We start from the raw sequence: 17663 nt of genomic DNA, 5'->3' as shown, positions 1-17663 counted from the left end.
GCCTGGTCTTCTTGCGACCGAACATTCTCTTGACCATTACGGCCAGCAGTTATGTACAGTGGCTACATTACAGTCGAGTCTTTCTGCAATATCACAGAAGGAACAGCTTCTGCTAGTCCTATTACATGACCTCGTTCAAACTCAGTAATGTGTGGACAATGGGGTTTTTGTTACATTTAAAGGCATTCTTGACTGACATCAAGCCACCACGTCCAATCTCGAAGATAACTAATGCTCGTGAACATTACAGTGTGTATTTAAAGCAAATCTGATTTGCAACCTCATAAGAGACTGGCACAAAACTTGAATAGAAATTATCTTCCAGATGTAGAAATGCCTCAATCAATTTTTGCTTATGTTGCACAACTGCTTCTTGGTGTTGCAATTTTTTTCCATAATGTATGTATACGTTATGGCAGAGGAAACAAAAAAAAATGCTGGCATATGTCATGCAACCCATTTCTGACAAATGTGTGCCATATTCTTCATGTAATTACAGTGAAACACACATTTGATGTCTAAAATATTTATTAACATTGCTACAAATACAAGTTTCATAAGCAAAATATAAAATATATCCAAACAAAACTGATATTTTACACTAAAATACACAATTCGTATTTCATAGACCACAATTTATCATTTAGATTTTTAACAAGGTTGATGACATGTTAGACATACTTATAAGGAATTTTTACAACTTAGGAACTTTCAAAACCTAGCACTCTTCAATGGGTGGAGGTTAATCCATTGAATCATAATAAGCAATTAAGTACAACATAATTAAAATTTTGTTAATAGGGAGTACAGAAACATCTTTTATAACAAAATTGGTTTTTCTGTGTGAGAAATCAGTAACTCTGGACCAAGTTTATATATCTGTCTGGCATATAGGTTTGTACATATATGGCAAAATCGGAGCAAGCCTGTAACAGAACTAAAAATAGTTATTTCATGAAAATGTTACACTGGAACACACACAATGTTTTTGCAAGATACTTTATTACACATTATGTACCTCCTATATTTCAGAACTACCAAGAACAACAGAGTCTATTTTGGTTTTATACAGGGAAATTTAATCAAGTGATTTATGGGACTTACACAATACCAACAGTTTTCAATTAATGCAGCTGGTAGTGGCTTACATCACAATCTAAAAAAGTAATTGATTTGTTCCAATAAGAAAGCAGTACAACAGAAAGGACAAAACGTGAAGTATTTACATCAACAAGCAAGTAATAATCAGGAATACACCAAATTTATTTTTAAGTTACACCACAAGTAAATCCTGTACAACACTTGTAAGCCTGAAAGTAATAATGTGCAACATTTACAAACCAGCAGTTCCCATGTAAAATAATACAAAATGATTGAGAATGATCAGAATATGAAGGCAGCCAGAGAAAAGTGATCAAGTACTAAAATCATACACACAACATGTAATACAATGACTGCGCAAAAGATATTTTACTACTATTATAACTGTCATGACATTGTCCTTGTTCCTTTTCAAAGCCCCCCTTGTCACTCTCAGAATGTGAGTTAAAGTTAATTCTTCTGATCTGTATCTTGTATTTCCAGTATTGTCAGTTACACATGTAATTCCACTTTTATTCCTCCCTTTCTCAGAATAGTTTTCTGTAACTCTTTTCCTACATCTATACAGAGATTTACAACAACAAGTAACAATTTCTGAAGAACCTACAGATAAAATAAATATGGACACTTTTCAGCAGCCCTATGTTTTTCCGGGAAGTTTATCACATAGAAATGAAAGTTTAGCTGGCCAGTCAAGTGTAAATAGGAGCACATGAAACTGGAAGCTAGAAGAAACAAACTTATCAAATGAATTCATAACTATAGGCTTAGCTATAAATAAGCTGCATATTAATGACCACTGTACTATCTCATTTAGAAATGGCTACTACTGAAGGTAACTTCACAAGAAATGGGGAAAAACACATTAAACAAACACCAGAGTATTGAGAACTCTAGAATATCTTAATTTTCCATCTATAAAATAACAGCTAGTATGATACAGTCAAATTCCATGGCAGAATCTGATTAGAGGACTGGAATTCCACTCATGTGTTATTAGAGTAAGCTGTAAGCATCTGTTGGAGCAAATTCATACAGTGCTTGGCAGGATATGTAACGAGAGTCACTGCTTCCTACCCAGGTATACTATATAAAATCTGTCGATGAGATCAAGGCTATGACATACTCCTCGTGTAATCATAATAATGAAAATTTTACTGGTATTTTGTTTCAATCTCACAGAAAGTAAAATTTCAGGCACCATGTTATTGGCCACTATGTTTATTTTGGCATATAACTTTAATTTATACACAAAACAACTGAAAGGCTCAGAAATTAATGAAAAGCAAAGGAAACCAAAATAATTTATAAATCGATCTTATTTCAGTGTAGAAGGGCATGTAAGCAACAATCTCCACATAATAAAAGAAATTCACCAATGTAAAAGAGGACTTTCACTCTATTAGAAGTCCCTGTTCAGGTTCAGAAAACTCTTTAGAGTAGGAGGGAGTGGCAACTGAAGGATCTTGGCACGCATACCAGCAGCATAAGCTGCACCAGGTGGAGTTCGTACTGTAGCTGGAGTACGGCGACGTGGGGGCGGTGGTGAGTCATCTCCATCTGCATCAGACAGGTCAGAACCAGATGCCATTTCTTCCCCTGAAGGTGAATCACCTGAAATTTCAATGTCAGCGTCCTCCTCATCTCCGAGGCCCGAGTCAGATTTGCGGCGTTTTCCACCTCGTCCCCCACTCCTGAAACCAGATGGTGGAGCAGGCAGACGCACAACACCTGCCACAGGTCGCAGTTCCTCTACTGATCCATCAAGCAATGGAAGCATTAACTGCCCAAATGTATGCCTGCGTAAACCAGAGGCTCTTGATCGAGGACGGCGTGGAGCTGGTGGTGGTGGAGGTGGTAATTCTGCTTCCACCAGTCGGCGTAGCTCCCGTCGTAATACTACTCGGCATGCTTCCTGCAAGCTTGGTGGCGCTGTATCAGCTGTGCAAAACAACAGAACTGTAAGTATGCCACTAATTAGATTTTAAAATGTCTTGCTGTATCTAATGATAAACAGAAATATTTTAGAACTCATAAGTATATTTCTGCATATGAGAGCTGACTAATTCTGAACAGAAATATAAGCTTTGGGGAGATATTTCATATATTTATGAATACTACAACAGTAGTCTCCATCAGAAGCACACATAAGCTTTACTATCTTACAGTGTGCTTCCCTACGAAAGAAAAATTTACACGGCTTCGTCCTAGTGCAAGGTAAAACCAAAGGCAACAGGTGGCATCTGGTTATGCATATTACAAAATGTAAGAACAAGTAAACGGTTCACAGTAAGCAAGTAGGAATCAAAATAATGGATCATATTTTCGGCCAATTTCAAATGTACTTAAAAACTACATAAAGCTCTCATGTTCTTCATAAATGTCGAAATATTCTACAGTTATGGCTGAACTTATGAAAATGATTAAAATTTTGTTCTTGTGTCAACCTGTCCAAGACTTTCCAATTGTCAAATTATAGCTAGACTGGCGCACAATTCATTACCTGATGAGATTTTGGATATATATATATATATATGTGTGTGTGTGTGTGTGTGTGTGTGTGTGTGTGTGTGTGTGGTCAGAGGGGGGGGGGGGGGGGGGGGGAGAGAGAGAGAGAGAGAGAGAGAGAGAGAGAGAGAGAGAGAGAGAGAGAAGGGCAGGGCTTGTAATATCAATACCTCTGCTAAAATAATCCAAGGCTATTTTATAGCTCACAGACTTCGTTAATACAACTCTCAATTCATTTCTTTCTTACCAAACTTCACTAAATCAGATCCAACCACAGACAATGTAAGACTTAAAATCTGGTCTTTGTTCTGAATGTTGCAGTTATAACAGAGTTGGATTAGCTTGGATTAGCCAAAAATATGAACTACAGAAAATACAGCTAATTAATCATGTACAAAAACTAATTTGCACCATAATAATTTGTATTGGACACTTCATGAAAGCTCTACCACATTCATCTGATTGCTAACACAGAGAGCTCATCAAGTTGGTAAATTAATCCCTACCGCCTTGTAAGTTGTTGTTGCGTTTTCACCCAACTTAACATAAAAAGAAACGGCATACCGCTGCGCAATACTATGCGGTTCCATTTCCGTGATGAGAGACACAAACACGTGTTAACTTATTACAGCACAACTCACAACTGAGCAGTTGCATCAATGTGCAGCTTGGACTAGAAGCAGCTTACAGACCAACGTCAAAGATATTGTGCCTACGCAAGCCTGAAGGGTTACCACATCCAAAGAAAATCAGTCTCACTACTTTATTGTCGCACCTCGAATGTGCAGAGACAAAGGCATGAGGCATTAAGAGACACAAATAGCTGGGAAAGAGCTAGATAAAGGTTAGAGAAAAACAGGCATGTACTATCTCCAATAAAAATGAGTCTAGTAAAGCACAAGATAAACTTTCAGTCTGAGGACAGCAGTATTGTACTTAAATATTAATTCATAGAGTTTTAGTAATTTTCTGCACTGTCATCCAGTAAGAAAAATGTTATTAATTTTTAAAAATGTAATCCATATGAATGATAACAAGTAGTCATAGACACAGCTTCACAGAAACAAAGTGATCATAGGATCTATTATACATTATGTAGCTAAATGACAATACATTCATCCTCAGAGTAAAACTGATATGCAGGATACCATTAAGTGGAAGAATGATGGAACCTTATGGGTTCAAGAGTTCCTTTAATGATGAGTAGGGAGTGGGGACGCGTGGCTGCAGGGAAAAAGAAACCAGCAGTGTACTTATTGAAGAAATTATCAAAGAAGATTGCAGGGACATTACACTACACCTTCACATCTTTTACAGAAAGGAATATAAAATAAACTGGAGGTATACACAGATACACCATTTTCTAATCATAAAAGAAACAGCATCAGAAATGCTTAAACAATTACATAGCTATATTGCCCAATTACTGCAAGAATATGCCTCCCTCTACAAAATTCTACTTACGTAGAGTTACTTGGTGGTTGAACCCTTTTTGATCAGGTACCAAAAGTGATGCAAATGACACAGGAAGTACTGATTTCACATCCCAAGTTGTGTCTGAAGTGCGAGAAATCTGGAGAAGCTGCTCATTCAATGGCATTACTAGTATGCCTCCGACCTGCAAACATCACAAAAAAATTGTTTGGCCAACATTTTCCTTATAACTACAATACAGGCAACACTGAGAAAGAAAATACAATTTTGATTATAATAAAGAGGAGAGCAGAGGAATAGGTGTAAGTTGGGCGACTTCAGGTTGGTACAAATTACTACTGCCCATTCTAAACTTAGGAAACAACCAGCAAATATCCAGTTCCTTAAGGATTCAAACCCCCATGTATAAAACAACTTCAAATGTCTGATTACAAATGATTTCTGCATTATATTTGCTTTAAGCATGTAAGTGAGAAAAAGCTTAAAAAAGGTTTGAAATTATGTTTAAAGTTCGTTACAAGTCACTAAGTGTTCTCATTATGAAGCAATGGATGAATATAAACTGGGTAATTTGTGTGAAATGTCAAACAAAAGTTAGTTTAGCTTAATGTTTATGATGTCATATCTCCTCAATTAAGAATAGTACAATGATATAATTTTGCATGTAAATTCTCTGATACATGTCGAGGGTGTCAATTATTGAACCACATTAAATAAAAATCATCATAACCTCTAAATAGTTTGCTTTAAGACATTCAAACTGCACTGTTGATTGCGGGCCATGATAGGAACTAGTATGTGCATGCACACGTGCCTTGCTTTTGTCAGTCATTTTTCATTTGGATGGGTTCGTCAATAATCCGAATTGGCACATTTGGGGGACTGAGAATCTGCATTTCATGACTGATTAGCCTCTTCACCCTCAACAGGTGACTATGTGGTGTGCAGTGGCAAGTCATGAAATACTCAGTGCAAGATTCCGTGATGGCACAGTGACTAACAAATGGTACATGAACATGAAGGTTTTGGTAGACGATTTCATCCCTCTTATCAAAGTGACCCTGATTTTGACGAGATGTGGTTCATGCAAGATGGTGCTCAACCCCATTGAATCAGGCAAGTGTTTGATGTCCTGGAGGAGCACTCTGGGGACCACATTCTGGCTCTGAGGTACCCAGAGGCCTCTGGCATGGGCCTTGATTGGCCACCATACTCTCTGGATCTGAACACGTGCAACTCATTGTTGTGGGTTTATATTAAAGACAAGGTGTACATCAATAACCCCAAAACCATTGCTGAGCTGAAAACAGCCATTCAGGAAGTTATCAACAGCATCGATGTTCCAACACTACAGTGGGTCATGCAGAATTTCGCTATTTGTTTGCACCCCATCATTGCCAATGATGGAAGGCGCATCGAACATGTCATAACCTAAATCCAAATATCTGTAGTGACATTTACATGTTGAATAAATTGTGTGCACACTGTAGTTTGTAACTAATTTACATTTTTTCTGTATAGCTCAATAACTGTCACCCTGTAGATACTGTCTGCACAGTACGTCACCAACAGAGTTAGTAGTAAACAAGTAATAAATGTAGATGTCATGAGTGATGAAATTTTACTGCAGGTCATTTCAAATGAATGCTAATTTTTCACCCATCTAAATGTTTATGACTTCATGTCTCCTGAGTTATGTGCCATACAATGATATAATTCTGCAGGTACATTCAGTGGTATATATGAATACTGCCTGCAAACTGTGTTGTGAATAATAGAGTTAGTAGTAAAGAAGTAAAGCTCACAATTTATAGCATTGTCCCCAGGACTGACCGTGACCACCTTGTTATGAGTCAAGTGGAAGGACTGAATCAGAAACATCAAAGATTCTGTGACAAGCTATGCTGTGACTTCCTAGATTTGTGCCAAAGACACAAAGGAGTACTCCCCTGAGGCAAGAGTATTATAATCCCAGTAGTTAACCACCAAAGCATTCACACAAAGTGCCACAGTTTGAGAGTATGAAATGCTGCTAAAAAGTAGTGGAGCCCACATGCAACTAGGAAGGTACATAAATCTGGTTAAATTCTGAAGTTGATAGCAGTGACAATTTTAGGGAAAATTTAAGCATTTATTGAAAGTATAGGCTAATGAGAAATGAAAGTGGTATATTTGTCCTAGTAAACAAGAAACTCATCTCCATCAAGATAGAAGTTGAAGCTACTTGTGAGACTGTTTGGGCAAGACTCAGTATTAGGGGTGGGGATAAAATTGTAGTTGGATCCTTCTATGGATCATAAAACTCAACTCCTGATATAACTGAAAACTTTAGAAAACACCTCAGTTTGTTTGTATGCAAGTTCTCCAATCATACAGTGATCACTAGTGGAGACTTCAATCACCCACCATTCACTTGCAAAAACTGCAGATTTGTTAGAGATGTGTGCAACAAGACATTCTGTGAAACATTACTAATTGCTCTCTCTGAAAACTACTTAGAACAGATAGTTCAGAATCCCACTCGTTACGGAATTATATCAGCTTTAATGGCAACAAACAGACCTGACCTCTTAGAGGATGTCCACATTGAAATAGGTATCAATGACCATGAGGCAGTTTAGCAACAATAATTATCAAAGTACAAAGGGCCACTAAAAATGCCAAAATAATTATATGTAAATTAGAGAAAAAAAGCAGTGGTGTCATATCTCAATGAGGAAACAAACTTTTAGAACAGAACAGAGGCATGTATGGGAATTATGTCTCAAGTTAGAAAAAAAAAAGTATCCAGCAGAACAGTTCATGATCTTTTTTTTGGGGGAGGGGGGGGGGGGGGCACCATGGTATACAGTCGCTGTAAAGAAACTTCTCAAGAAACCGAGATTACTGCATAATAGGTATAAAATAAAGCACAGGTACTGACTGAAAAGTGTTTTGCTATCATGAGAGAAAAGCCTTCAATGACTATCTTAGCAAAATACTGTCAAACGATCTTTCAAAAAATATAATGAAGTACTGGTTATATGTAAAGGTTGTTAGTGGCACCACCAAAGATAGTGTCCAGTCACACTCACGGATGAAATAGGAACTGAAATTGACATTGGCTAAGCAAAAGCATAAACACTTAACTTCATTTTCAAATGTTCTTTTACAAAGGAAAACCCAGAAAACTGTCCTAATTTAATCCTCATTCTACTGAAATGATGACTGAAATAAGTATTAGAATGAGTGGCATTGAGAAACAGCTGAAATCATTAAAACTGCAGAAAACTCCAGGGTCTGATGGAATCCCTGTCAGATTTTATAATGAATTTGCAGCAGAGTTGGACCCTCTTTTACTACAATCTATCGCTGATCCCTAAACAAAAAACCATGCCCAGTAATTGAAAGAAAGTACAGGTCACACTCATCTACAAGAAGGATAACAGAAGTGATTCCCAAAATTACAGCCCAGCATCCATGACATTGATTTGTTGTAGAATCTTAGAACATATTCTGAGCTCGAACATAATGAGGTATCTCGAATAGAATGACCTTGTCCTATGACCTTCTCCAAGCCTTAAAGCATGGATTCCGAAAACTCAGCTTGGACTTTTCACACATAGCATATTGAAAGCTTTGGATCAAGCCAGTCAAGTAGATGCAGTATTTCTCAATTTCCAAAAAGCATTTGACTCAGTACCACATCTATCATTATTATCAAAACTACTACTGTATGGGGTATCAAGCAAAACTTGTGGCTGGATTGAGGGTTTTCTGGTAGGGAGGACACAGCAAGTTATCTTGGATAGAGAATCACTGACATGTGTAGAGGTAAACTTGAGTTTGCCCCAGATAAGTATGTTGAGATTCTTGCTGTTCATGTTGTATATTGACGAACTTGCGGACAATATTAATAGTAACCTCTGACTTTTTGCAGATGATGCAGTTATCTATAATGAAGATCTGTCTGAAACAAGCTGCATGAACATTCAGCCAGATTTTTTTAAAAAGAAGTAGAATGTAGTATCCTATTATGGTAGTACCAGTGAGGCACAGCTGAAATCTGTCAACTAATACAAATACCTGGGTGTAACACTTTGTGCCGATATGAAATAGAACGATCACATAGGCTCTGTCATAGGCAAAGCAGGTGGTGGACTTCAATTTCTTGGCAGAATAATGGTGAAGTGTAAGCGGTCTACAAATGAGACTGCTTACAAATCACTTATGTGCCACTCCTTCAATACTGCTCAAGGTTGTGGGACCCACATCAGCTAGGACATAAAGGGGATATTGAATGCATACAGAGAAGTGCAGCAGAAATGGTCACAGGTTTGTATGACCCCTGGGAGTGTGTCAGAGATGCTGAAAAAACTGAACTGGCACAGTCTTGAAACAGACTTAAATATTCTGAGAAAGACTACTTACAAGGTTTCGGGAACCAGTTTTGAAAGATGACTTGAAATATACTACAATTCCCTACATATCATTCCCATAGGGATCATGATGACAAGATCAGAATTACTTACAGCACGCATGGAGGCATTAAAGCAGTCATTCTTCTCCTGCTCCATACGTTACTGGGATAGGAAAAAATTCTAATAACTGGTACAATGGGACATACACACTGCCATACACCTCACAGTGGTTTGCAATGTTTACATGGAGATATAATAAATTAAAATGCCATGTTGATGCTGCAGTTTTATTGAATGAATGGCGGATGTAGTAAGCAATAAACTTTTTCCTTTCATCATTTTGTGGTGGTAAAAGTTTTGAAATTACATATGAAGTTCACTGGAAGTCACGTCTTCTCATTCTCAAATACTGGATGAATATAGTCAAGGTATTTGCATGCTACCAGTTTATCATCTCAAGACAAAGACAGTTTATAACCGCAATACTTGTCTTATTGTGTTAAACTTTTAACATAAGATCGTGCCAAATTCTTAAATTTGGTCAATAACTGCACGAAATATTGGAAACAAAATTTTTGTTGCCCCTAGAAGCCATTAAATAGGCAACTGCAAATGGGTCTGGGTACAGTGCCACGAGTTCTGGGATAGCCATTTAGTAATACAAATGCAGTATGCTATAGCTATATATAATTGTTGTGTGCTGCATGCGCTGTGAGGAGAGGGTAAAGACTTGTTTCCCCCACACCTCTCCCCTCCCCATAGTATCAAATGTACTAAGAGGTGATTGGGAGGCTTACATTTCCAGCATCCCCAAAAGGTGCCAAGTTATTTTGTGCATTTGGTAGGTGCATCTCATCCCCTCATCATCTATTCACTGTGATAACAATGGGAAATAAAAACCCAATCATTGCTAGTGACAAAATGTAACAAGATTTAGTATTAATTTTGGTCCACACAACAGTATCATATCATCCTATTTATGTCAAAAAATGGATGTGCATTTCACTAGTTTTGAAACACATATGACAATTGTTCACAGCACAATAGATATCAACAATGGGAGTTCAAGGAATTGTTTTACAGTTGACTTATTGTTAGGAAACTACGAATACTAACTTATGAGATTCATAAAGCTATTTGCTCACTTTGAGGGGTTTCAAAGATTCTTTATTATAGCATGAAGAAGAGTTATTGGATTTTCACATAGGCACTAAAAATTAATAACACATACTAGCTGCTAATTTCAATTTTATTGCTTCAAAAATAACTTTTACAGTGTGAAAAATTAAGGGTTACAACAAACAAATGATTTAGTCAACAATCAAACTCTCACCAAAAAATTTGCGCAACCCTTTAATTTGCATAAGAGTACTATTTACAGTTTCATTTAGGCAATGCATAACTCAAGTTTCATCACTCAACGAATCGCGTAACGTTCATGGAATTCCCTCGGAAGCATCTGTTCTCACAACTCTCAAAAAATCTTTAAATTTTGGAGATGTAATATGAAGGTGGGAGCAAACATGTATCAAATGTCGAGACTACAGTGGATTGAACAAACACAGTGCACTGAATTTTGTGGACATCTTTCTTGTCACATTTAAAGTTGTGAAAACTGCCACACAGAACAATGGTGATAACGAAAGAATGAATATTCTTCATGAAACCTCAGACGATTTGTGTCCATATTTCAGGATGGTATACTAGCACATACTTTTCCTCTTTCTCCTGCAATGGATGGAGTCGAACTCCATTTCTGTGCTACTTCAAATAATGTATGATAAGTAGACTACAAGTTTGGATGGTTCTTGCACAGCAGAATACACATAGCAACAAAGTTAGAGATCTTTTACTGATCGACACATTTCATCAATTGCCACTGGCCATGTTTTACATCTGTAAGTCATCCCACATGTAACAAATGCTGTAACTGCTGTCTTGATTTAGTATGTGGTCAAATTATACACTGTCATTTGCTCAGGTGGATCAACAGGTCCTTTGGAGTGTTCAACACAGCTAATAGATTGGAATTTACTGGCAAAACGCTTAAATTGTGATTTGCTTGCATTTTTCCTTCACTGTGCTTCTTTGAAGCCAGGTCTCTTCTTTGTAAACGACTATCACCTCATATTATGTCAACAGCTTCTCCTTCTCCTCCTACTCCTCTTATAAAATTGAATGCAAAACATTTATGACATATTTTTTTCAATCAAAAAATTCCTATATAAAGGATGTATCAAAAAGAATCACCGATTAAAAAAAATCATAACTATTATTTTATTTGAGATATGTGCATGAACAACACACTGTTGGAAAGAGCAAACGCTCGAGTTTTACATGGTTCCTGCTAAGTAGCAGCAGTGTGCGACCACTTCAGTTCTATTAAAAATGGTGTCGGGACAACAGGAAGTCTTTTGTGTTCTACGTTTTGCACAGTGTGGATCAGTAAACTGTTCAGCATGGCTTTCATACTAGGTATGGTGTGGCTCCTCCTACAGCACACAGCATTAGACGATGGCATGAACAATTTCAAGAAACATGTTGTTTGTGTCAAGGCAAATTGCTGGGCCATCACTGATTGACACAGATGCTGAACGCATCTGCCATAGTTTCACATGGAGACAGCAGAAATCCATTCACCGTGCAGCTCAACATGTCCCTGATATCCATCTGGTACGTGTTGTGTCGATGTTTACATACAAAATTCAGCTATACTGCAAGCTCTTCACAAAAACAACAAAATTTGGCGTTACGTAATTTTGTTCTTGGCAAGATGGGGGATGACAGTTTTCTTCCACACTTTGTGTTTAGTGATTAGGCAACATTCCATTTGAATAGAAACAACATTCCATTTAAATAGAAAGCTGAAATGTCAGTGCGAGAAAAGGGGTACGGGACAACCACATGAAGCTGTTCAACATTAGAGGGACTCTCCAAAATTTAATCTGTTTTGTGCAGTTTCACAGGAAAACGTGTACGGCTCATTTTTCTTTTCCAAGAACATTGTTACAGGAAGCACATATATCGATGCTTAAGAACTTTCTTTCCGCACAGTTGGAGTATGAATCAAATGACTTCATTTACCGACACGATGGTTGCACCGCCACACTGGCATCTGGTTAGATTAGATTAGATTAGATTAATACTAGTTCCATGGATCATGAATACGATATTTCGTAATGATGTGGAACGAGTCGAATTTTCCAATACATGACATAATTAGGTTAATTTAACAACATACTTAAGTTAATATAACTACTTTTTTTGTTTTTTTAATTTTTTTTTATTTTTTTTTATTATTATTTTTTTTTCTTAATTTATATCTAAAAATTCCTCTATGGAGTAGAAGGAGTTGTCATTCAGAAATTCTTTTAATTTCTTCTTAAATACTTGTTGGTTATCTGTCAGACTTTTGATACTATTTGGTAAGTGACCAAAGACTTTAGTGCCAGTATAATTCACCCCTTTCTGTGCCAAAGTTAGATTTAATCTTGAATAGTGAAGATCGTCCTTTCTCCTAGTATTGTAGTTATGCACACTGCTATTACTTTTGAATTGGGTTTGGTTGTTAATAACAAATTTCATAAGAGAGTATATATACTGAGAAGCTACTGTGAATATCCCTAGATCCTTAAATAAATGTCTGCAGGATGATCTTGGGTGGACTCCAGCTATTATTCTGATTACACGCTTCTGTGCAATAAATACTTTATTCCTCAGTGAAGTGCAGGAATTTTTAAATCAAAGAATTACTGAGAGATGGATCGGTTGCACTGGATCAAATGATTCAGCCGTACATTACTGGCCTCCGAGGTCACCGGACCTGACTATATGTAATTATTTCTTCTGGGGGTTTATAAAAGGCTGTTTATGTGTCTCCATTACCAACAGTATTGAATGAACTGAGACATCACGTAACACAGCTGTGGAAGCTGTAACTCAAGACATGCTTGCTGCAGTGTGGGAACAATTTGAATACCACATTGAACTGTGCTGTGCATCTCAAGGGGGGCATACTGAACACCTATGAAAAACTTTTGGAGTTTCACATCCATCAAAAAACAAAATTCATTGTATATGTTTATTAGTTTCAGAAATATAGAAGTGCCAAGTCAGATGATACTTTTTTGATACACACTGTACTGTACTCTTAGAATATTTGCCAGTAATTTGGAAGCAAAGCTGCCTTGCAATCTACCTCTTATGATTTTACTACATAGTTGTCGTACATTACCGATACGTGCAAGCTTGAATCACGATACCTTTCAGATGACTCCTGTCTAACAGCAGTGTGATTCGACAAAGAAATAATTCCATTTGCAGCCTTGTACGATCATTTTAACTCTCTGACAGTGTGTTATGTAGCCAGTGTCTGCCAGATCTGTGTTGTTCAATATAACTATCACAGCATTTTTAAAGAGTCCTTCCAATCATCTCTCATAAAAATAAATAAATAAGAAAAAACCAGCCAATATTTCTCTTCACTTCTTCCATTGTGAGGGAAGAGAAGTGAAATCACTTACGCTACGTACAGCAGTTCTCCTTATTCAACCTTTCACCCCCTTTTGGATATGATTTGCAATAAATTAGAGTTGTTCATCTGAAGATCACAGTTTTTGTACAGATTTTATACCTTGATTCAATGGTCTGTACAAACTAAGATAACATTTGTGTGGATCTTTGTCCCAACACATAACAATGTATGGTTCTTGTTTCAGCCTCTTTTCATTCCTCAAACTGTTGCTCTTGTCCATTGTTGGACATCAAAATATCAACACCAGAATGGATAGCAAGTAATGAAATTTTACATATTTTGCATATCAGTATAGTATGAAGAATAAACAAATTCGTAGATGATCTGCAGCATTCAGAGGGCAAAATTTAGTACACATAGTTGCCACCCCTGGTGAAACAGCTCTAATCCAGGTAGGCAGAGAGGTGAATCGAGTTTGCCTGGTACGTACAGGTACATTATCCCACACTGTTTGGAAGTGACCAGATGTTATCAACAGATCAGACATCTGGACAATGTGCTCACCATGGCACTATCTCGCTAAAAGATAATGTCACAGAGGCCTCAAAGGTAGAACACTGCCACCACACGTAACGGCTGCTGTCAAAAATTACCAGAGGTGATCATCCCATATCATCATGGCCATATGATAAATAAAAATGTGATATGGCAATGTTCATTATCCTTAAAGCTGCCACACAAAGATATGTCCGTAAACAAAACTGAGATTTGCCTGAGGATACGAGAGAGCCACTTCTCTATCCACTGCTGTCGATGGGCACATCAGTGTCCATGGGCCTCTCTCTGCTGCCATAACAAGGAAAATCCAAACTACATTTGCCTGTGGTACTCCAGGTGTTGTTACACTGTCCATTTGGATACTTTTTTTGCTGCAACCAAGCCCACTTCCTTACTGAAGGTGCTTGATGTGCAACATTGTATGGCTGAGCAAACAATAATTCTGTTCTCTTGGGCATTGGTCTTGTAGAATCATCAAGCTTTTGCATAGTGCTGAGTATGGTCCTAATGAACCCATCCATTCCATATCTGCATGAAATTTAGTGGATCCCAAACATTGTGGGTAGCAATACTGTGAAACAATGCAAGCCCAATAGGCAATGATCTCCCTGCTGTTGAATCAGAACACATGTTGGTAGGCTTTTCTCCTCCTTACACGAAGCATAATATGACATTCTCACAAAGAAACAACATTCAAATGTTATTTCTAAACAAAAAACTCACGACATAATGTATCATCCATACATTCTCTCTCTTGTGCCTGACACATTTGTATAAAATTTGTCCACAGTCAGTAAACTTTACAAATTATGGATGCAGAGATTCAAATAATACAGATTACTTGAAAGTATTATTTAAACTACCATAATTTATCAATTCATCTGGTTTGGTTCTCATTCTTCAAATAAAAGTATGGGAAACAGAAGTTCCAGGTCTGACACAGTAAATTAATTATGAATGACAGTATTAAAGGAGAGAGCAAGAATATTTAGGTAGCAAGGTATCTTACCAAATGTCTTAGTCTCAAGCAGAATTCTATGTAAGTCATTGAAAACTACTCATTACAAAACTACTCATTACAATAAATGCCGATATTTATCACTTAGCACCAAACACTAAAGCTTTATTTTCACATTCTACCATAGACATAGAACATTTTTTTAAGTAAATATTTCTACTACTGAAAATAACTGAAAAGCATACAAAATCCATAAAAATACATTCTGTATTACTTTCTGTTTATGAAGTATGCATGTGTAATGTAACTGTTTACACACATTTATATTAGTTTAAATTCACATACATTTCATCCAAAATGTCTGTCAATCCGTATTACATACACAATATTTATTCCAAATATCTTGTATAAATATATAACAGATTTGATGATGTACATGACAGTAGTGCAGCACTTACAAGATTCAATAAAGTTGGCTATGACATATAAATAAACAAACAAACTCATATTTGTGACAGAAGAGGAGTGTCTACTCCCCAGCTGTCTTTAGAGGAGCAATTGGATTGAAGCTGACATATAAACATTTGAAATGTGAGTGATACCTAACTTCAGAATTTTTAGAATCCCATCCTTATGAGAAATATGCTAAGTGCCAAATGGAAGAGATACGCATATAGGTGTTGTAGCTCAAACTATGAACCAGGTGAGACAGAGTATATAGAAAAGATTCAGACTTTAATAGGTAACATTCATATTCCAGAACAAGTAATAGACTGATAGCCAGAAAGTCAAAGACGAGCATTAAGCCTAAAGGAACAATAAAGCAGAAATAGAAATTCAATTCAGAAAAAGAAGAAGTGGCAAACATGAGAAAGATAAATAAAATTATAAAAGGAAAGGAGTTTAACTTTGCAGAGGAACACAAGTAAATGATAATTGAGAATGGAAACAGAAAAGGTGAAGGAGGGAAGTCTACAGAAAGGAACACAAACAAAAGTTAAAGGACTCCCATAAATTAACACTACACAGATGGCGAGAGTCAAGCATGTGCTTGGGACACCCATTTCTGATGTTCGGAAGTGCTAGTGCAGTGAGGGAGGATCTATGAGAACCAAGCAGCAAAATAGAGCGTACCAGCATACCTGCTGTTACCTGCAGCACACTAAGGAACATGAGATTGGGTGAGGCCAGTGTATAGAGTTTATTAGCTGTCATTCAATCTGACTGACAACTTAGCAATGCTTAAGACAATATATATATAGTGAGCCATAATCCCTTGGTAATTTATGTTTTGCCGGCAATGAAGTTGGAGTACGTAGCACCTACGTAGGTAACATTTGATGAAAGGGCCACTTACACGAGTATAAGGTACATGGTAAGGTGACATGATTTGAAAGTGAGTTTATGTGGTCTTTCTCCTAATTCAATGCTATTTTTCTTTGAGGTGGATTTCTCTGTTTTATAGTAACATCCATCTGCTTTCAACAAACTACTCAAAAGTTAGATGAGTTTTCACTTATACTATTACAATGATTTTCATTTTGAGCATTCTGTGCCTCACAATTTTAAACTTAATGAAAGCTTACCTGGTCAGATAAAAATACACCAGCAATATTGTGATACCTTTACATCTCTGAATGAGTCATAGGAGAGAGCCTGCACGTGAATCTCCTCAATCAGCTTAGGTAGGTTGATGTAGTTCAGTACAAGTGTTCTTGCACAGTGCCACTATGGATTGCAGTACTGCTCTATCTGACCTCCATAATATGCTTTTCAGTCCCTATTACATCTTATCTTGGTGCTCTTACCCATGTACAGAGAGCTGCACAAGATAATATAAACCTAAGAGTGTATAATCACTTTTGTTATCCAAAACAGCCATAGTCTTCCTTAGCAGTCATGTATCAAGGGTGATTCTCTTCTTAATTATTTTAGTATGTTACATCATTAGTACCATGAGTTTCTGAAGTTGCTGTAAACTTTAACTTCTGAAACTATGGAAAGACAAATTACCTTAATGAGGTTTTTCATGTAATTCTCATGGTTTTCTGGGCATCCTGCTCCACAGTAAACCCTGTCATACTGCCGCACATCTGAACCCAGATTCAGACAGTTTCCTGAAAAGAAAGCAATGGAAACTATGATGATGATGATAACCAAAACTGATATTAGTGGTAATATCAAAACGAACTATAAAGTTACACTGAGATGACAAAATTCATGGGAAAGA

General features: G+C 36.9%; 1 protein-coding gene across 3 annotated transcripts in view; it reads right to left on the bottom strand.

Annotated features, from left to right (window-relative positions):
- Nucleotides 1–510: 510 nt before the first annotated feature.
- Nucleotides 511–17663, bottom strand: part of LOC126477028 (protein-L-isoaspartate O-methyltransferase domain-containing protein 1-like) — a 49814-nt gene continuing 32661 nt past the window's right edge. For all 3 annotated transcript variants that reach the window (XM_050103587.1, XM_050103588.1, XM_050103586.1), the window contains 3 exons: nucleotides 17447–17550; nucleotides 5074–5227; nucleotides 511–3042 (listed from right to left, as the gene is read on the bottom strand). In XM_050103587.1, coding sequence (XP_049959544.1) covers nucleotides 2504–3042; nucleotides 5074–5227; nucleotides 17447–17550 — 797 coding nt within the window. In that variant the 3' untranslated portion in view covers nucleotides 511–2503. The remainder of the gene's footprint in view (nucleotides 3043–5073; nucleotides 5228–17446; nucleotides 17551–17663) is intronic.

The sequence above is a fragment of the Schistocerca serialis genome, chromosome 1 (genome assembly GCF_023864345.2).
Source record: "Schistocerca serialis cubense isolate TAMUIC-IGC-003099 chromosome 1, iqSchSeri2.2, whole genome shotgun sequence".
NCBI lineage: Eukaryota > Metazoa > Arthropoda > Insecta > Orthoptera > Acrididae > Schistocerca > Schistocerca serialis.
Note: the sequence above shows the minus strand (reverse complement) of the source record. Positions and strands in the feature narration are given on the sequence as shown.